A 21,131-nucleotide genomic window follows, 5' to 3' on the forward strand; every position below is an offset into this window, starting at 1 on the left:
CACTGGTTGCATAGCTGGTCCAGAGCTGCTGTAGGAAAGATTGAGGGATCTTCACTTATTGTAAGAAGTGATGGCCAGGATGTCTAATTAAGTGAAGGGCAAAGATGGGAAGTGGTGTGTGTGGAGTGCTGCTGCTTAGAAAGGGGGAGTGTGGGTATACACTGAAGGGTAAACCAAACCATGCTGTTTTTTGTTTTTTAAAAGCTGCCTATGGGAACTGGAATAGAGTGGGGAGAGAAGAACCAGACTTCTGACCAGATGAGACCTTATTTTGTTGAGTTGACTTTGGAACCCTTTAGACATTCTATATCATCATAAAACAAAATTAAGAGATTATGTATGACCTTTGAAAATTTTGATAAACTGTCAAAAGATTTTCTCCAAAGTGGTTTGTGCCTTATTTACCTCTGGATGCCAGTGTTGACATCGGAGAGCCGTGCCGGCCTGAGAGGCGAAAAGTAGACTGCTGTTCCTACTCCCTGTGACTCAAGGGACAGGATGGCTTTGTGGTAATTTATTAGCCATTTTGTGCCTTCTTGAAATCCAAGTTCAGTTTTTCTATCAGAAAGGATTTTTCTGTTGGTTTATAAAAACTTTACATTTTGTAGGTTTCATATTCATTCTTTCTTGGTGGTACTGGGGATTGAACCCGGGGTGCTCTACCACCAAGCTGTGTCCCCAGCCCTTTTTATTTTTCATTTTGAGACAGGATCTCACTAAGTTGCCCAGGCTGGCCTTGAACTTACGTCCTCCTGTTTCAACCTCCCAGTCTCTGAGATCACATCATTCATATTATTATTTTTTTATTATTATTACCAGTTTTTGGACTTCATTTCCAGTTAAGTTGTTCAGGCCCTGATTGTAGTAGTGGCAGTCAGTCTGCCATGTTATGTGTGATGCCTGCTCGTGTTACTCTGGAGTGAGTGGGTTGGACTTCCTACACCTCAAGTGCTGGTCATCAATTTGTGGGCTCTCTGGAGCAATAGAACTGTTTTCCTATGTTTATTTCTCCCTTTTTGAAAAAAGAGTTTCCTAGGACTTATTACATATGTCTAAACAGTCGTAAATGTCTACTTAAGTTGATTTCTGGTGAATATATAACCTAGATTTGAATTGTCTTCTTGGTTTGAAATTTTTCTTCATTTTTAGTGACCTGTGATAGCTATTATTCTGTTTGATGCGACAACCTGAATGAAATGGTCAATCTTCATTTTATATGTTCCCTCTCTGTACACACACATATGCACATAGATGTCTGTCTGTTCACGGGTAGGTTCTGCAGCCCTTGCCCTTGCCCTTGTCCATGGGATCATTGAACATGTTCTCTCTCTAGGTCATCACTCCCTGTAGGAAGCTCATCTTGTGTGCTGATAACAGAAAAGAAATGGAAGACTGGATCGCGGCACTCAAGACTGTCCAGAACAGGGAGCATTTTGAGGTTAAAAGAGAAAAACGTCCTTCCTTGCGGGCCTCTTGATGACTCTGCCCTACCCTAATTTCCTCCCTCCACCTATCTCCTACACATGACTGGCAGTTCTGGAACTCCCAGTCTCAGCATGTGCCTTGAAATCAAGGAAGGCCTTTGCTTGTCTTTAGGGCAGACCTGTCAGTCTATGACCCTGTCCTTTATAAACGTCCCTCCTCCTCTCTTAGATACATGATTTAGTTACATTCAGGTTGCTGAATTTAAGAGTTTCAAAGGGATGTCTTACCTTGCCATCTTTGTCTTGTTCTTGCAGCCTACCCAGTATAGCATGGACCATTTCTCAGGGATGCACAACTGGTATGCCTGTTCCCATGCACGACCAACCTACTGCAACGTGTGTCGTGAGGCACTGTCTGGCGTCACATCCCATGGGCTGTCCTGTGAAGGTACAGAACTACATTTGTTAGTCAGCTGCAGAAGGTGACCGAGCTTTTACTTTGGAAATCCAATCACAGTCACCATCCAGTAAGCCATCGCCACCCACTGCAGCCAGTGGGGAGTAAAGTGATTTCTGTCACTCATTCCTGTTTATTTTACCTATGAGGAGTCCTTGATAAGTCATTATTAAAAAAAAAAAAAAAAATAGTGCTTGAACAAAGTGAAAAGAAAGGAAGTGGTAGTGAGGAGAAGCAAGGAGGGAGCATCGGGTCTGCAGGGCCCTGTTGTCCAGGGTCACTGCGCTCTTCTCAGGGTCGCTGTGTTGGGGATGTAGGGGTTGGAAATGTCTCAGCTGGAGCTGGGGCCTGAGTGTTGGGCCAGGCATCAGGCTAGTGGCCAGGCAGTGGCTGAGCAAGGTGTTGTGACTCATGGCCAGGTCTTGCCTGCTGCCTGTTCTCTGTGGCTCACTAGCTTGTCTAGTTTTTGCATTTTCAAAAGTTTAAAAATTCAAAAGAATAATTTTTTTTTTTGGGTGCTGGGGATCGAACCCAGGGCCTTGTGCTTACAAGGCAAGCACTCTACTGACTGAGCTATCTCCTTTCTCCCCAGCCCCTATATTTTGTGATACATTAAAGTTACTGTGGCTGCTTGCTGTCCTACTGTGATGGCAGAGCTGAGCAGTTGTGACATTCATACACAAATGAAACCTCAGCTGCTTGCTCTGGCTCACCCTGCTGTCTGCTTTCTTTCCCTCTCCTGGGCTCTGAGGCATCTCAGTGGTGCTGTGACAGCATGGAAAAGTTTCTTGTTCCTTTTCCAAATTTCCTAATCAGTCTGCCCTGTATAGAAGGCACCTGTCATGGACGAAGCTTGTGGGTTCTTTTCTCTCACAGTATGCAAATTTAAAGCCCACAAACGGTGTGCTGTGCGTGCAACCAATAACTGCAAGTGGACCACACTGGCCTCGATTGGGAAGGACATCATTGAGGATGAGGATGGGGTATGCCTGAGGGGATCTTGCCCTGGTGCCGACATGTACAAAATCCCCTTATTCCCTGCCCTCCCCCTCATTCGAGATAGTCACTCTGGGGTCTGGTGTCCCAGCTGACAGTATCCAGGGCTCTGTGTGGTTACTCTGCGTCCAGTTTAGTCCTTGAGCCCTCTGAGTCTTAGTGCGCCCTCACTGGTAGTGCCGTGGTTTGGATGGCACTGTATGCCCTTGACCCCTCCCTGGCTGCTAGGAAAAGACTTCTGTGGGGAGCAGGGTCATGGCTGAACTCACCAAGAACATTCATGCCCCAGGGCTCCTGGCATTGGGGTAGAGCTCTGGGATGTCCCCAGCGTGTCTCTGCTCCGTTCACAGATTGCCATGCCCCACCAATGGCTGGAAGGTAACTTGCCTGTGAGCGCCAAGTGCACCGTGTGTGACAAGACCTGTGGCAGTGTGCTGCGCCTGCAGGACTGGCGCTGCCTCTGGTGCAAGGCCATGGTGAGTGGGGCTGACGTGGCCTGCCTGGTGCCAGCCTGCGGGTTGTGGAGACAGGCCTGGGGCGGCAGCTTCCTCTTTCTCTGAATCTGGGAATCTACCCTAGGGGACCCCAACTCTGAGAGCCTGTTTTGGCCTGTGGAGTGACTTGATTTTTCCCTTTTGGATCTCTCCATTATTATTATTATTAGTGTTCTTCTCCCTTGACTTTAGTCCTGTCTTTTAGACGCAAAATGTGATACTCACCTCATGTAGCACCTCAGGCAGGTTGTGGAGAGGTGATTTGGGGCAGGCTTGCTGGCTCTTTTCCTGGGATGAGCCCAGGGAGGCTATCAAGGGCCTTCTGAGAGAGGCTTGCTCTGGGATGACAGTTGCAGGAAGAGGGAGGAGGAGCCGTGATGTGGCCATCCAGGAAGAGGTGAAGGGAGCCTTGTGTTTGTGGGTGGGATTGCTCTTCAGAGGCTGTTTTGGGGTTACCTGGTTAGAGTCCTGGCTGGCTTGGAGGAAGCTGGGTGTAGGTTGGCACATAAAGGCCCTTGCCCAGGGGCACACAGCATTTGAGTCCTGGAGTAAAGGGAGTCGTGGGAAAGGGACCAGGATGTTGGTCTGCACATCGTGGGCACGACGGGCTCCCACTGCAAGCTCTGCATCACACTCCTCGGGGGCAGGGCAGGGTCATGTAGTGCCCTGTGGGAACAGGTTGGTCTCCCTGAAGTGCCTGTCTGTCCACAGCTGGTTATCAGATACAGGGCCAGGCAGTGTTCCTGTGTGTGTGTGAGTGAAGGATGCTGGGGACCCTGGTGATATGTGGATTCTTGTTTCAGGTCCATACTTCGTGTAAAGAATCCTTGCTGACTAAGTGCCCACTCGGTCTATGTAAGGTGTCAGTCATCCCTCCCACAGCGCTCAACAGCATTGACTCTGACGGTGGGTGCCCATGTATGATCCTCGCTTGTTGGCACGTGCCCCTTCTCCATGCCCACCAAGATGGGCATCTTGGCAATTTTTTTATGGTCAGTAGAAGGCAAGACACAGCACCAGGGTCAGCAGGACATGTGTGGAATTGGCAAATAGTGTCCTGGTTTTTGCTGTTAGACTCACTGAAGACTCATTACCAGCACTTGCCTTGAAGGTGATGGATCTAGGGGCTGTTGAATGGACCTGGGTCTCAGGCCTCCTCAGTCTACCTTGAGTTGCAGAGGCCGCACATCCCTGAATGTGGCAGGTGCTGGCATGCTGGCTCAGAGCCTCTTCCACAGGTTCATCTGGTACATGGTGACACCTGTTGACAAGTTCCACTAAGGGGGTTACTGAGGTACATGGCTCAGAGGAAATAGCTCAGATGAGGGCAGGAGATAAAGACAATGCAGCAAGGTGAAATTGGAAAGTCTCAAGTATGAAGTCAGAGGGGGCACTCCCCTCAAGCCTGGGAGTGAGGCCTCGCGCAGGCTTGCTGGTGCTGTGAGTGAGCTCTGTCCCCTGCGCTGTCTGCTGAAGCTTGTTTGTTCTACGGTGCCCCAGTGCTTTCAGGCTTATAAAGGTTCTTCCTGTTCCACTGTCATCCAGGGTTCTGGAAGGCCACCTGTCCTCCATCTTGTACAAGCCCCCTGCTGGTCTTCGTCAATTCCAAAAGTGGGGACAACCAGGGTGTGAAATTCCTCAGAAGGTTCAAGCAGCTGCTGAACCCTGCCCAGGTCTTTGACCTCATGAACGGAGGACCGCACCTCGGGTAGGAAGCTTGGGAATCTCTCTTTCTTGGAGCTTTAATGTTTCACAGACAAGGTGTGTGTGCTTGTTTTAAATAGATCAAAGATACAGGAAATTTTAAATAGGAAAGCAGTCATCATTTTTGAATCACCCCTCCTCAAACTCCACTTTCAGAGGTCCCTGCTCCTATAGTTGAAGGGGGTGCATGCCTTTCCAGTTTGCAGTGCACACATGCATGTGTGCATTCGTGCACACTCATGCACCTTCTAAACCAAACAGGGCCCTGTGTTAGCTGCCATGCACAGCATGCTGTCCATGGCATCAGCTGTGGCACTGGCAGCTTTTTTCTGTGTTGGTGCTCAGTGTTCAGGAAGAAGCTTTACTCCGTGAGGCCGAGGGGCCTTTTTCATCTTGGGAGCACAGGAAGCATTGTCAGCACAGGTGCAGCAAGGCGTGAACTGTGCCGAGGCCCGGGATGTTGGGCAGAATAATTATGCATTTCATCTTTTAACTAGAGAGTCAAGTCATGTTCCTTTTGGCGTTGTGCTTTGCACCGCTGTAGGAACATGGCTTCTGTGGGTTTTGCCATGAACTAATGAACTAATTGGGAATGAACTAATTCCTTCTTCATTTGGAAGTACCGGTTCAAGGTAGGGCTCTAAGAGAACATGCTAGCACTCAGGGAGATTGTGCAGCAGAAGGGGAGTGCGAGGTGCTGCTCACCCTGCTGTCTGGTGTGTGTGCTCCTGGGAGGAACCTGGGAGGGCGTTGCTTCTGGACCCAGGTATTGCTGTAACGTGAGGCCAGCTGACTCCCCGCGTGTCCCTGGCTGACCCGCTGCAGTGTGGTGTGAGGGCACATGCTGCTTACCGGTCATCCAGCACTAGTCCTCTGGGTGTCCTCAGTGGTGTTCTTACCCATGCTCAGCAAGGCCACAGTGGTAACCTGTGTTCTGCAGGGCACCGCTCTGAGTCTGCCGATGCACTTCTGAATGATGCAGGATCCCATTCACCTGACCTGGTTAAGAAATGACTTCAGTTAAACGGGAAAGTTATGTGACGCCCCTTGTCACATAACTCTGAGCAGTTTCGGTGGTTGTTAAGTGTGCTGCCAGGGATGTTGGATGAATGCTTTGTAGCTCTGGGCAGGGCAGAGTGCACAGTTGAACTTGAGAATAAAATATTAATTTTGGCATGTGTGTCGAACTCCAGTTGTAGTCAGAGCTAAGTATGGAAGGACTTAGGGGATTCCCCTGAGCCCCCCATCAGGGGCATGGGAATGAGTTCACTCTTCTTGTTTCTGGAAGCTAGAAAATATCTTACCTTGCCCAGTTCCCACCAGGACCCGGTCCTGGCCTTTGCTTACCCCCGCTTCTCCAGAAAGTAGGGCCTCACAGCAGTCAGTCCTCTCCGAGGGTGCACGTGGACGCTTTTCTGGTTCCTCATGGTCAGGTGCTGCCTAGTGGCTCAGAGCTTATTGCCACATCCCTGTTTGTTTTTTGAGTACTTCCTCTGAGACTGTCCCTGCTAGAGGCAGGGTCCACAGATCCCCCAGTGGGGAGGGAGCACTTGTGGGCAGTCACTTCAGTGGGGTGATGAAACCCAGGAAGGGGGCACGTAAGTGAAGCCAGCGTCTCCACTGTGCTGGTGCTTGAGGAGAGCCAGCCTGCCCACAGTGCGCTCCTAACCTTGTCTCCTCCCAGCAGTAGGCATCAGGGCAGAAAGGCAGGTAGCTGTTGGTCAGTGAGGGATATAGGTGCTGGCTGAGAAGTTTGACCCTTTCCAGAAAATGAGTAGGTAAGTCTCACTTAAGAGACTTTAGAAAGGTCTTACTGTGAACACATGGGAGGCCCCTGGAGGACTCAGAGCAGGACGGTGGCTGAGCCAGCTGGGCGTCATAAGAGTGGAGGAGGTGTGAGGCAGGCTGGCCTGCAGCCTGGACCAGTGGTGCTGCTGGTCCTCGATGAGGGACATGTCCTGTGGATGTGCTGTAGGACATCAGAGTGGTGCCTCCAGGTAGACAGGCGCAGATGCAGGGCTTTAAGAGTGGCCTGGGGTGTCATTCAGGGTATCAGCACTTGTGTGTCTTTTGAAGCCAAATGTGGATGAGGTTGTTCAGGAAGAGGATGAGGACTGAGGAGAAGATGGCCGTGAAGCCCCAAGTGGCAGCCCTGCATGGGGGTGGGCTTCCTGCTGGAGCCCAGGAAGGAGACCAAGAAGGAGTTGTAAGGGAAGGAGGCCTGGGCCACTTCTGAGGACCAAGGGTCTGAGGCATAAGCACTGTGGAGGGGACGGGCAGGGTGTGGGCAGATCCACAGCCTGGGGTTCTGGCATGACCAGGCCAGTGCTGGGCAGAGACCTGACTGTAGGGCTTGGGGACAAGTGGTATCGAGGCTCAGGCCAAGAGGGCATGACAGGGAAGGGTTGACAATGACAACATCTGCATGGGGCAGGTGAGGGATGGTGCTGAAGGGTGGTGACCATTGGTCCTAGCGTTTGGTTGGGGCTGTGGAAGTCCGTGCTTGTGAATCCTGTAAGAAGCCATTGCCTGAGGAGATGAGGATTCAGGGTCTGACCAGCTGTAGGTTTTCTCATGCCTGGCTGGTCCTGGTCCCTGGCTGGCGGGGCCCCAGTGCTACTGTCATTCATTCTGAAACAGCAGGGCCTCCTGAGTGAGGGGCCATGCAGACAGTCGTGTCACCACAGGGTCAGCAGGAAGAATGGGTGGCTCCCCTCAACTGGGATGGACAAGCCCATTGTTTGTCCTGTGGAACCATGTCATTTCATTGCCTTTCTTTTCTCCACAGCTTACGCTTATTCCAGAAGTTTGACACCTTCCGAATTCTGGTTTGTGGTGGGGATGGCAGTGTTGGCTGGGTCCTCTCCGAAATTGACAGCCTCAACCTTCATAAACAGGTACCTGGACATGAGCGAGCTCAGCCTGGGCCAAGGGCTGCCAAAGTTAGAGAGTGGCCCTGCTGTCTCACTGTGTGCCATTGCAGGTGCCTGCTGTCTGGCAGGGAATGGCAGAGGTTTGGAAGGTCATGCAGGTTGGAGAAGGGAGAGCTGGTCAGAGCCCCCGTGCATGAAGAACGTTGCCTCAGGTCCCAGGTGGGAGGGGTCTGGGGCTGTTGTCCCCTGTACCCCCTAGGCTCTTCATTGGGTGCTTTTGTGACTTGCTGCCTCTGGCTCTGGAAGAGGGGAGGAAGTATATTTCAGCTTATCAAGTCAGAGTTAGGGACTTAGTTTTTTTGTATTGAGATTATTTTAAAAAATAGACTTTCTTGATTGCACAGTAAGAGAACGTTCACTGTGTTCTTTGGATTTTCACTCCCAGCCGCGCCCTTCCCCTAGTAATCAATCACTGCTCAGATTGCTGTCACTGTCTTTCAGGCTTGTATCAATTTGTAAAGCAAGCTGTAAACACAGTTGTAAATGGACCCCCATTATTCCTGCTGGCTCTTACTGCAGGCTTAGCATCAGCGTGTGGCAGGCATCTGTGGCTCTGCTCCGCCCAGCAGCTCTCCGAGCGTCCACTGGATGGAGCTGGGCCCGAGTTTATCAGCTCAGTGTCCCCATCAGTGGAGCTGAGAGCTCTTCACAACCAGGCTGGAGAAGCCGTGTACGCTTCCTAAGTGTTTCCTCTGAATTAAACAGTGGTGTGGGGGGTTAATGGACCCCTCCACTAGGGTGCACCAGTTCACCTTCCTGGTGCAGCATAGATCTCTATTTTTCCATATGTGCTCATATAGCTTAGCTTTTCAAGTTTTGCCCAAACGAGTAAACAAGAAATCTGATTTTTATTTCTTCAAGTCAAACCTTGTCTCAACTGACTACGAAGTTTTAAGTGAGCCACCTGTTTGTGCTTTTCCTCATTTTCTCTTGAGGTGTTCATTTTATTTTTTAAATTGATGTCTAAGGGTTATTGTTTTATTAACTCTGTGTATGTCATTGAAGATTTTTTTACCCTTGTGGGTCATTTGTTATCAACGTACTTGTTTTTCTCTTTTTATTGTTTTGGTCTTTACGATTTTTGTCCTTTGTCATATCAGTATACCTGACCATACTTCAAGGTTATTCACATAGTCATTGATTCTGTTTTATACTATGTTTATATGGCCCTTTAAAAAATTTAGAAGCTGGGCATGGTGGTGCATGCCATAATCCCAGTGACTTGTGAGACTGAGGCAGGAAGATTGCAAGTTCAAGACCGGCCTCAGCTGGTCTCAAAATTAAAAATAAACTAAAAAATTGAAGTCTGTGTGACTTCAGTGCATTTTCCAGTGATTTTTGTGTTCTCCACCCAGCTCTACTGGCTCAGTGATACTTATGGGTGGGTGTTGTTAGTACCTAACTCCAGGATGGAGTGAGGAGGGTCTTTTTTACTTTATTTTTTATTGGTGCATTATAGTTGTACATAATTGTGGTATTTGTTTTTACATATTCATACATGCACACAATGTAATCATATAATTAGGCTGATATTATTCCTCAGGACTTCTCCCCTCCCTCCCCTCCTCCTACCCTGGTCCCTTTCCTCTGTTGTACTGACCTCTGCTGGATTTTCATGAGGTCCCGGCCCCCACATTTCTTTTCCTCTTTCCGCTCTAGCTTCTCATGTGAGAGAAAACCTGTGACCCTTAACCTTCTGAGTTTGACTCATTTTGATTAACACAATGTTCTCAAGTTTCATCTATTTTTCTGCAAATTATGTAATTTCACTTTTCTTTATGACTGAATAAAACTCCACTGTGTATATATACCACATTTTCTTTATCCATTTATCTGTTGATGGACACCTAGGCTGGTTCCATCGTTTGATCATTGTGAGCTGAGCTGCTGTAAACATGGGTGTACATGTATCATTCTAGTAGGATGACTTTGATTCTTTGGAATACTGGGAAGTGGTAGAGCTAGATCATATGATAATTCCCTGCCTCGTCTTTTGAGAAATCTCCATGCTAATTTCCATAGCAGTTGTACTGATTTATAGTTCCTTTTTCTCCACGTCCTCTGCAGCATTTGTTGTTATTCGTGTTCTTGGTGACTGCCATTGTGACTGCTATGCCACGAGAGCTTAGCGTGGTTTTCATTTGCATTTTCCTAATTGCTGATGATGTTGAACATTTTTTTCATATATTTGTTGGTCATGGGTATTTTTTCTTCTTAGAAGTGTCTGTTTAGTTCATTTGTCTGTATTAGTTGATTTTTTTGTCATTAAGTTTTTTTAGTTCCTATATATTCTGGGCATTACTCCTCTCAGAAGAGTAGCTTGCAAGGATCTTCTCCTGTGTTCTCTCTTCATGTTCCTAATTGTTCTCTTTGCTTTGCGGAGGCTTTTTAATCTGATGCCGTATCATGTATTGACTCTTGGCATTATTTCCTGAGCTTTAGTCCTATTGGGAACGTCACTGCCTGTGCCCACAGGTTGACCCTATGTTCTCTTCTAGGAGTTGCGCAGTTTCTGTTCTGATTGTGAAGTCTTGGAACCATTTTGAGTTGGTTTTTGTGCAGGATGAGAGACAGGGTCTGGTTTCATTCTTCTATACAAGGATAACAAGTTTCCTAGCACAATTTGTTAAAAGAGTTTGTCTTTTCCCCAGCGTACGTTTTTGGCAGTGGTGAGGGAGGATCTTAATCATGCAGTGCACAACCAAACTGGGCTGTCGCTCAGGAAGGAGACACAGCGCCTCTTAGCGGCGAGACTGGAGCAGTTCACTCATTTTTGTGGATTTCGCGGGTTATGGACAAGTTTTCTGTTGCTGGTTAGGAAGAGTGAAACCTGTGGATTATTTCCATCTGTTCAGCCTGGTTCTGTGAACACCTGACGGCTCTGATCTCTCTGTAACCTTTGATGTTCTCTTGCCGTGGTTTCTCCGGACCCCACACCCTGTGGTACTGCTTCTCCTGGCTCCCTTTACTCGCCATGTCACCAGAGCCCTGTGTGGCCTCTCCTTATTTTCACACTCTCCTGCAGAGGAAGACTCAGTCACCTGAAGGAGTTTTGTCTACCCTGGAGAAGTTCTGGCCTCTCTGGATATCTCGGTGCTGTAGGTGTCCAGTCCCACCTTATTCTCAGCCCCTGCCCCACCCACACACATGCCTTTCTTTGCAGTCTGAAAACACTGTCCACCCAGGTGTTCAAGCAGAAGTTTGAAAGTTTTTCCTTACTCTTTGGTCCCCCTCCCTCCCTATTTCTAGACACCTGACGGGTATATTCCACCAATCCCAGCCCTGCTGTCTTCTCCCTGGTCTAGGCCACCTGTGTGTGCTGGTGGGTTCCTGCCAAGCCCCTGCCTCCATCTGGGGATAGCTCACCTGGGCTATCCTCCCTGGGCGGTTGTAAGTGTCCCTCCTCAGCTTCTGTGACGGCAGAGTGCAGCACAACAGCAGAGCTCACCAAGGCCCTTGATTTTGATCCTTCTTGCTTTCCCCACCCCTCTTCCCTCATCGTCTTCCTCTGTGTCATGCTCTGACTTGCACTTGTCAGGTGTGTCACCTCACCTCCTGGAACACCCTCTGTGCCTATGCTGCCTGTCTTTCCCTGTGGGGCTCCAGGAGGCCCATAGCTCCTGCTGGGCACCCTCAGTGCCCAGTTCTTTCCATCTGTGGGTCCTCACGTGTTCATTACTGCCTCCTGCATGGCCATGCTGTGCTCTTGGTGAGGCGGGACCTTCTTTTGTGCTGCTGTCCCTGCAGGCCAGCAGGGCCCCATGCACAGACACTGGATGTGAGCAGATCAGGAACTGTGCAGTGCTCGGGGAGTGCAGGCGGTGGTCCTGGCTTCAGGACTTACACCCCAGGCTCTGACGACCCTGGCTGGTCACTGTGTTACCAGAGAGCTGTGGGGCAGCCAGCATTTTGGAGACCCCTTAAGTGCTGGCCTGGCACGGAAGGGCTTTGATCTGGGATGGGATTGCCAGGTATCGGCTGAGGCTTTGGGGAATGGCAGTACAGATTCAGACTGGGTCCAGAGCGTCCATTTTGTGGGTGGTTTTGACACATTTTGCAGATAGGACTCGAAAGTCACTGGAGGTGATTTTAGGGCTGAGGATTGGTGGTAGTGATGTTTTGGAAGGTAAGTTTGGCATTTGTGAGTAAAGTGCTGCAGTGGTTGGAGGGACAGGTGGGGAGTTATAGACCAGCCCCTAGAATGTGGTCACAGCATTGCAACTGGGAATGAAGGGGTTATACAAACTGAGGCCCTAGAGGGTTGATTGTCAAGGTATGGCAATGGCCAGAGCCAACGCTAGCATCTGCTGTTGGATCCTAATGACCATCTGTCCTCTCCAGTGGCCTCTGCCAAGAAGGTTCAGGCCTTACACTTCAGAGCAGATCTTTCCCTACTTCCTGTGGCCATCACCGTAGGCCTCAGGGAGGGCAGTTGATTTTGTTGGAAGGAGATGCATGGGAGGAAGATGAATTTTGTTAACAAGTGTCTGAGTGTCTTCTATGTTGTTTTTTGCTCAGTGTCAGCTGGGAGTGCTGCCCCTGGGGACAGGAAATGACCTGGCCCGAGTACTTGGCTGGGGCTCAGCCTGTGACGATGATACCCAGCTTCCGCAGATCCTGGCAAAGCTGGAGAGGGCCAGCACTAAGATGCTGGACAGGTGAGTGGGGCACGCCAGTGCTGTGTGGACTGAAGCTGATCTGAGAAGCAGGCGCCTTGAGTACGACTCCTGTCCTGGGGCCTGTGTAGGCTGTGCACCTCTGGTGTGGTTTGCATGTTGGACCTGAGCGTGTATTCCTTTTCTGATAGTTTTTGGGTTTTGGTTATTTGAAAAGATAGAAACAAACAACACAGGTTTGGAAGCATGTCCCAGATGATGTGCTCTCCGTCTGAGACCATGCCTTTGTCTGTCATGGAGTCAGAGGAGCCACCTCTGGTCTTCTGCTCTGGCCCAGGGTCTGTGACTGCTGGCAAAGTGCTGCTGGGCGTATTTCTGAGCAGTTCCATTTTCTTGTGTTCCTTTCCCAGAAGAACATGTTTTGGGCAAGTATCCTATAGTGCTTAAAGATACGTTGGCCTCCTTGAGTGGGTTGTTTTTAGTTATGTGGACAGCATCCCACTGCCCACATGCCTGTGGCCTTTGCTGTCAGTGGAAATGCTCCTGCTCACTCCAGGACCCTGGAGGTCTGGACGGCCTTCCTGATAGGAAGCGCTGTGGGCCTGGGTTCCTGTGGCACGCTCATCCTCACTGGGCAGGCGACCTGCCCGCTGAGCAAGTTTTGGCTTTCTGAAGGAGGGAGAGTTCATTCCTCCTAGCAGCAGCACCTTATCTTCAGGGCTGTTTAATGGAAGACATTTCCCCTCTCTGTGGAGCTGTAGTGCCCTGTTGGTTGGAGAGAGGAGACATCTGTTCTCAGGCAGATGAAGAGCTGAGTTATAGATGTGGAGTCAAGACAGAGGGCTTAAAAGTGAGGTCAAAAACAGGGCTGAGATCAAGCGACAGGCCATGGAATGCAGGGGAGCGCAGGGTCCTCGTGGGTAGTTGCACGTCCTTGGGGGCTGGCAGGTGCCTGGCTGAGCTGATGGTGCCTGTGCAGGTGGAGCATCATGGCGCACGAGACCAAACTCCCTCGGCAGGCCTCTTCCTCCACCGTCACTGAAGACCTCAGTGAGGATTCCGAGGTATTGCCACCAGCTCTTTTTTGCGGGGCCGGATGGTGGGTGCTGGGATGGGACCTAGGTCCTCTTACATGCTAGGTAGTGCTTCACCATTGAGCTCCACCCCAGCCTGCGATCACTCTTTAGATCTCACGGTCTTCACACGGCCAACATTTTGAACGGTCTCCCTTGCCTCTCCCTTGCTGGGTCTGTCATAGCTGAACTGCAGGATGGGTGGGTTCTCACTCACGGGCTTCATGACTGTCTAGGGGTTTCCTGGGGTTATCACCAGGGTTGAGGTGGGAAGGGCTTCCCAGTGACCTTGCCCTGTGCCTTCCTGCTCCTGGGTGTATTCTGTCAGCTTCTTAGCACCCTGTGCACCATCTGTACCTGTTCCCTCCCCTGTGCAGCTGTCCGCTGGCCTGGACTACCCAGTCCCCTCCTGCCTCGTTTCCAGCAGCCCCAAGCTCCAGCTCCTGCTTCACCCCTTTCCTCTCTAGACGTCTGCAGCCACCCTTAGTTCACCTACCCTGGTTCAGCATCGAGTTCTTTTTGCTCAGTGGATGTTATGGTTGTGATTTAGCTCTAAGTTCCCTAAGGACATAGACTTTGGCTTCTTTAGTTTATGTCCCGCACTGATGCAGTTCTGTGCACACAACTGTGCTTATCCTGCTGGGCAGGCTCTGCTAGCTGAATGTGAGAAGGACTCTGCCCGATAATGTGCCAACCAAGAGTGCCAAGGGCTGTAGAAAGAGTTGAGCTTTTGCCACGTGGTCAGGGCAGTGGTTGACAAACAGTGCTGTAGGCCAGAGTGTCCAGGCCTGTTTTGACAGGTCTTCACAAGCCAAGAGTGACTTGTCTGGCTAGCAATGAGGCTTGCTGGCTCTGGGGCAGACCAGGGGAGCAGGCATAACACAGGGTGGCATTTCTGTGTCATTGGCAAAGACTAGTGGCATTCACACCACGTAGAAAACATGGGCATATGCTCTGAATGGAACCCAAACCAGGAACCACTATCACTGGGTCACTGCAGACAGAAGGGGTGACAGACTAAGGACCCTGCACAGACCAGGTTTAGATCTCATACTAAAGAAGCAGGAGAATCTGTCTTTTGACAGATTTTGTTCAGAACTGGCTTTTAGTTTGTCCACAGCTTGATGAATCTTCTGAAGTCTCTTACAGAATCCTGGCCAACTCAGACTAGTGTTTGAAGTGAGTTGAGGCTCTGTAGCAGGGTGAGGCGGGTAGGGGGAGTTACCTTTCTAGACCTTACTACCAGGGGAGTGGAAGAGTCCTGTGACCCAGGGTCATGGATGGGGTTCTCAGATGATCATGGAGGCTGACAGACCCTATTTGGGGGTGATCGTAGGTACAGCAGATTCTCTTCTATGAAGACTCGGTCGCAGCCCATCTTTCTAAAATCCTGACCTCAGATCAGCACTCAGTGGTCATCTCATCAGCCAAGTGAGTACTTGGCGTCGGGGTGGCAGGGCCTCAACCAAGGTGGCACTGAGTTCTAACCCAGCTGCCTTCCTGTCTTTCCCTGCTCCCTAGAGTGCTTTGCGAGACAGTGAAGGACTTTGTGGCTCGGGTGGGCAAGGCCTACGAGAAGACAACTGAGAACTCAGAGGAGTCAGAGGTCATGGCCAAGAAGGTCTGTTCCTGGGCTCAGGGTGGGAGGGGCATCCAGACATGAGGAGCTTGTGTTCCATGCCAGCCCCTCCCATCTAGTGCTCTGTCCTGAAAGAGAAGTTGGACTCTCTCCTGAAGACCTTGGATGATGAGTCTCAGGCCTCGTCCTCTCTGCCCAACCCGCCCCCGACCATTGCTGAGGAGGCCGAAGATGGGGACGGGTCGGGCAGCGTCTGTGGCTCCACCGGGGACCGCCTGGTGGGCTCGGCGTGTCCTGCCCGGCCACAGATCTTCCGGCCTCGGGAGCAGCTCATGCTGAGAGCCAACAGCCTGAAGAAAGCGATTCGCCAGATCATAGAACACACAGAGAAAGGTACTGTGGCTGGTGGCTGTCTGCAGGCATGCTCTGGGCGCCCCGAGAGTTCCCTGAGGGTGCTGTTGGACAGGAGGGCCACACTGCAGCGACCGCTGCCCACTCACTCGTCCCCCGACACACCCACGCCTGCTTGCAGGCTGGCTGCCCTCGCTGGCCTCAGCACTTCCAGAAGCCAGGTCGCACTGCCGCCCCTCCTCCGCCTCCTGCCCAGCCCTCCCCACGTCCACTTGACCTGACCCATAGCCATGGCCCATGAGCCACACCCACGCACTGTGCCCATGCCTGCCCGCCCTCCTGCCTGACGTCCAGGCGGGTCCTCTGCTAGCTCGCCTCCCACTCTGTGGTCTGCAGCCACAGGGTCCTCCTCTCCGCCAGTCAGCTCAGAGGTCTTAGGTGCCACAGAACTAACTGCTTGGGACCAGGCGAAAGGAGGGTGTGGTGGGGCTTCGGGTCTGACCATTAGTGAGGACATCTGCGGGGAAGAGCTGGACCCTGCAGCCCCGGCCGCGTGTCACTGCCGCTGTGCTCACTTGTGCTCAGTGACAGCGCTCTCTCTCTGCCTAGCTGTGGATGAACAGAATGCCCAGACCCAGGAGCAGGCGGGCTTCGTGCTGGGCCTCCCCGAGGCAGAAGAGAAGAGGGACTCAAGGACAGATGGCAGAGTGTGCCCACCACTGGCCCACAGCGAGAGCTGCGGGATCCTCAAGGGGAGGAGCCACCGCAAAGGTACGTCCCCGCCGCAGGCAGGCTTCAATTTTGATCATACTCGCACGATTGCTGTGGGGAGCTTTAGGGGCCTTTCTCCTAATAGCTTTGGCCACTTGACCCTCTGAGAATTCATGACCATGGCCCATGTGAGCGTCATCTGTGTGTGCTCCTGACATGTGGCCTTTCTAGAGGACGCTGCTGGAACCTGCAGGTCTGGGGGAGGCCTCCTGCCACAGGGAAAGGGCCTGCCTTGCCAAGGAGCAGCTGGGATCTGCCCTAGCCTTCCCAAGGCCTGACTGTGTCCTACGGGGCCACTCAGGACTGTGTCTGGCAGGGCTGGGATCCTTGCCCCTCATGGAACAGATCCCAGCATGGGCTCCTCCTGTTGGGGAGCCCTCCTCCCCGCCAGCCGGCCAGCACCGAGGTATCTGCTCAGTCAGTACCTGCGAACGTTGGTGGTTAACACTCAACTCCGCCTGTGTGTCGGCTGCACCCTCAAACCACGGCTGGGCCAGCCCATCTCAGTGCTGCTGTCCCCCATTTCTGTCACCCTCGCAACGAATCCAGGCCCTTGGCATGCTGTGCCAGTTCTCACGCAGGGACTTCCTCCTTTGTCTTGTGCTTTGTCCATGGGGCTGACTGGTGGTTTGTAGCTCTCCCACTTCTTGCAGCCCTCACACCTGTCCTTTCACCCACGGCCCCTAGGAGTTGAGCTGCAGTCTATTCTGGACAGTCTAAGGGTGTCTGCATTGGTTTACAGCATCCAGATCCCCGTGTGAGAAGCTGATGAGCAAAGGAGGTGTGTCCCTGGGCAGCTCTGCCTCTCTCCCTCCCCAGGCAGCAAGCCGGGATGGCCTGCCTGCTCTGAACACCAAGATCCTGTTCCCAAGTGAGTGCTGTCACCTCCACCTGCCTGGGCTACGGGCTTGGAAGCGTTTGCTACCAGTGGCTTGGATTTGTCACTTTGCTGGGTACTGGGTTTGTCAGAAGGAATAAGACAGCATCACTGGTCACGGAGAGCTTATAGGTCCTTGAAGAGGTAGACACAGAACTTCAGAGTTTATATGACTATGAACAATGCCCTTTTTAACAAAAGGCAGGTGGAGCCCAAATAACTGCCCAGGTAGCTCCTACTACTGACCTGCCTCCAGCCCCCAGGAAGACATCCTTTAGAGGTCTCGTAGGTGTTGGTGTCTGTGGCCCCACATGTTCATTTCTGCAAGATAAACATCGGAAGGTTATGGTGGTTTTTGACCATGAATCGTCACGGTTTGTATGTATTGAATTATAACAACATTCTGCAGAATGTGAACAAGGCAGAGACCCAAGTTGCTCTCGTCTGCCGCTCTGGCCAGCACCCTTCCTCTCTCTCTTGCAGGTGTTCGGGCCGGGATGTCTGGTTCCTTGCCTGGGGGCTCTGTCATCAGTCGCTTATTAATCAATGCTGACCCCTTTAATGCTGAACCAGAAAACCTGTGAGTATGAGCTGCGCCAGGGCATCTTGTTAAAAGAATGCCGAAGCGCGGGAAGTGATCTCTGAATTAACTGGAGAGATTCACGAGCCGCTGCCTGGCTGGGCCTTTGGTCGGTGTGAACTGGTGAGGAAAACCCAGAGGCTGGCAGCCGGGAGAGGTGGAGGGCAGGGCCTCCCCTGGTTCTGTCTCCGCCCTGCGACACAAGGGGCCGCGTGCTCCACCACTTGCTGGTGGCCTTTGGGGCTCTCGTGGGCCACCCACTCCCGCTGGAGTTGACTCAGTGCTTGTTCTCCCTGGTCGCCCGGTTGTCGTGCTCTGGTGCCTGCTGGCCCCATAGTCTCGTCTCTCCTTCCACGTGCTCCTCCCTCCTGTTGATCCACCCGTCCACTGCCCCAGTCAGCGGCTCAGACTGCAAGAAGACGACTGTCTTGCACTTAGGCTTTGAAAAGGATTGGGTTGATGCCCCGTGGGGATGTGGCCTTCTTGCTCTGCCCAGGTTCTGAGGCAGTGAGCACAACATCTGCAGATCTGTACAGGGGAACCTTCTCGTCCGTTAGAGACCAGTGAAGAGACAGATGGTCTTTTAAAAACTGAAGAAGCCTTCTAGCTTCTCTTTCTTGTTGCTGATGGCAGTCTCTGGGCGCCTGGGTGCTGGTGGCATTTGGCCACAGGTTGCCAACAGATAGTGTCTGCATGCTTCAGAGGCTCTGTGGTTGGGGGAGGTGGCCTTCAGACACCAGGCGCCAGCCAGTGGCCTGTTACCCTATTCCTGCTCCTGCTTTGGGTGTCTTCAGGCCTGAGCCTTCAGTCAAGGCCAGAGCTATGTTCCCTCTGGAGCCACACCCTTAGGGCCTTGAACCTCATCTGATACCATGGAGTCCTGGGTCTGTGCAGGTCACACAGCTTGGCTGCCCCTACTCTGCCTCCACCAGACCACTGGAGCCCCACTGGGACCATCTACTCGCCCCTTTCCTTTTCCCTGGGCCCTTTTTTCCCCTGAGTTAGTTCTCTTTTCCCCAGGACCTATGAATACTGTCAGCCCTGTGGACTTGAATTTAGAAAACGTTTTGGTTCCAGAGCTTTGCTCTCAGCCAGCTATCAGGCACTTGAATTAGATGTGTCCTCAGAAGACTCACATGTGGTGATTAGTTTTCAGATCAGGCTGCAAGAAGATGTTAAGCTAAATTGTATTAGAATTTGGGCCAAACAGTGTTCCCAGGTGTCCTCTCCATGGTGAGTTTATGTGGGGACTCTAGCACACTCCTCACCACCCCCTCCTGCTGTATCTTCAGTGGGAGGGACGGGTGCGCCTCCTCTCACCTCCTTCCTAGAGGGGAACCCTGGGTGACGGGGGGCTGTAGAGGTGCTCAGCCATGCCGGCAGCCTGCTGAGCACAGAGGCAGGGCCTCTGACTGGTTAGCTGTGAGGCTGAAGATGAGCCTCATCAACAGAACTCCCAGGGGGGGAGGCTTTCGGCCCGAGTCGAGTTCCTGTTCAGTTTGGAGACTGCTTTGACAGTCTTGGGTGTTGGGGACGCATTGAGCCCAGGTTTCAGAGGTGTGCCGTGGAAGATTGCAGTTTTGATGGTGCTGGTGCAGCTGCTGGGGATAGGAGGCAGCTCCTCCGAAGGGCAGACCGAGTCGTCCTGTGACCAGCGGCGTAAACCCCAGAGAGCTGAAAACGCAGGCCGCGCCTGTCTTGTGTACAAGCACCCACATGTACTGACCCGAAGGTGGAACCACTCAGGTGCCATCACCCGATGGAGAGATCAACCGGCATCTGCACACGGTGGAGTGTCACTCTGCAGTACAAGTGCACGCAGGCCACACGTTTCATTACGTGGTGGGCACAGCCACCTAGACAGCAGATGAGTGGTTGGGGAGGACGGGGAGTTGGAACCATTGGTTAAGGATGTGGCTTCTTTCTGAGGTGATGACTGACATGCTCTAACACTGCAGAAATGGTTTTAAAATCTGTGTATGTACTAAAGCCCCCTGAATCCTGTACTTCAGGTAGGTGACTATGTGACAGCAAAGCTCTTACTGGGTAGGGAGCGGGGAGCAAACCTGGTTTGGGTTCATTTGGCTCTGGGGAAGAAGTGTGCAGAGCTCGGAGTTTACTGCACAAGCCCGCCAGGCCGCACCGTGGCCCTGACCCTTGCCCGCCCTTGCAGGGAGTGCTACACGGAGAAGTGTGTCATGAACAACTACTTTGGCATTGGCCTGGATGCGAAGATCTCCCTGGACTTCAACAACAAGCGCGACGAGCACCCGGAGAAGTGCAGGTGGGTGCAGCCTCACACGCCCTCTGTCCTTGGCGTCCTTGCGTCTCCTCCTTCCAGATGGCAGGTGGCTCCTGAGGCAGCGGGGCTTGGTTGGTGCAGAATGCCAAGGAGAAGACGGACACGGAGCCTGGCTGCCTCTTTGTCAGAAGCAAAGGTGTAGGAAGCAGTCAGCAGTCCAGGGCTGGCCGGGGTGGGCCCTGGTGGGGTGGGACAAGCCTGGACACTGCAGTGGAGGCAGGTGGCATGAACTCGTGGGAAGCCGAGCTCCCCAGCAGGCCTCCTGCGCTTCCTGCTCACCCAGGCACAGGGAGGGTGCAGGGGTGTGGGACGTGAAGGCTGCTTTCTCCTTCCTGTTCTTCTGCGTTTTCTGTGGTAAGCATGAAGAAAATCATGGTGTATAAAATTTTGGGGAGGTTTGTTTGTTTACTTTCTTGATAAAGTGTCATTATTTAGTACGATTCCCTGTTGGTAATTGTATTTCCTTTCTTTTTGGTGCTGGGGATTGAACCCAGGGGTGCTTACCCACTGAGCCACGTCCCCAGCCTGTTTTTATTTTTTATTTAGAGACAGGGTCTTGCTGAGTTGCTTAGGGCCTCACTAAGTTGCTGAGGCTGGTTTTGAACTCGGGAGCCTCCTGCCTCAGCCTCCCAAGCCACTGGGATCACAGGCGTGCATCACCACTGGTGCCACTGGTGACTGTATTACTTCAGGTGTATCTGGTGTGTCCTGCCTTCAGGTGTTTTTGCTGCAGTTTTTGAGCCCGACTGCTTTGTGACCAGGTGCATTTCCCAGCCTTTGCAGCAGAGGCTGGCTACCTATTGAAGGAAGCCCTGACCCCCTCATGGCTTGGCCTCCGTTCTAGGAGTCGGACCAAGAACATGATGTGGTATGGAGTCTTGGGCACCAAGGAGCTGCTGCACAGAACCTACAGGAACCTGGAGCAGAAGGTCTTGCTGGAGGTGAGGGAGGCCCTGCCTCTGCTGCACCCCACC

At 52.0% G+C, this 21,131-nt stretch overlaps 1 protein-coding gene across 3 annotated transcripts in view; it reads left to right on the top strand.

Annotated features, from left to right (window-relative positions):
* The window catches only part of DGKD (diacylglycerol kinase delta), an 86,127-nt gene that overhangs the window by 54,302 nt on the left and 10,694 nt on the right, over window positions 1-21,131 (top strand). For 2 of the 3 annotated variants that reach the window (XM_079132255.1, XM_079132257.1), the window contains exons 4-20: window positions 1,334-1,438; window positions 1,740-1,872; window positions 2,758-2,864; window positions 3,228-3,353; window positions 4,175-4,277; window positions 4,917-5,079; window positions 7,864-7,972; window positions 12,527-12,666; window positions 13,604-13,688; window positions 15,034-15,128; window positions 15,219-15,318; window positions 15,396-15,669; window positions 16,237-16,398; window positions 17,141-17,269; window positions 17,759-17,855; window positions 20,029-20,139; window positions 21,002-21,098. In XM_079132255.1, coding sequence (XP_078988381.1) covers window positions 1,334-1,438; window positions 1,740-1,872; window positions 2,758-2,864; window positions 3,228-3,353; window positions 4,175-4,277; window positions 4,917-5,079; window positions 7,864-7,972; window positions 12,527-12,666; window positions 13,604-13,688; window positions 15,034-15,128; window positions 15,219-15,318; window positions 15,396-15,669; window positions 16,237-16,398; window positions 17,141-17,269; window positions 17,759-17,855; window positions 20,029-20,139; window positions 21,002-21,098 — 2,136 coding nt within the window. The remainder of the gene's footprint in view (window positions 1-1,333; window positions 1,439-1,739; window positions 1,873-2,757; window positions 2,865-3,227; window positions 3,354-4,174; window positions 4,278-4,916; window positions 5,080-7,863; window positions 7,973-12,526; window positions 12,667-13,603; window positions 13,689-15,033; window positions 15,129-15,218; window positions 15,319-15,395; window positions 15,670-16,236; window positions 16,399-17,140; window positions 17,270-17,758; window positions 17,856-20,028; window positions 20,140-21,001; window positions 21,099-21,131) is intronic. The other variant, XM_079132256.1, reaches the window with a different exon arrangement.

Source organism: Sciurus vulgaris, assembly GCF_902686455.1.
Source record: "Sciurus vulgaris genome assembly, chromosome: 3".
Lineage (NCBI taxonomy): Eukaryota > Metazoa > Chordata > Mammalia > Rodentia > Sciuridae > Sciurus > Sciurus vulgaris.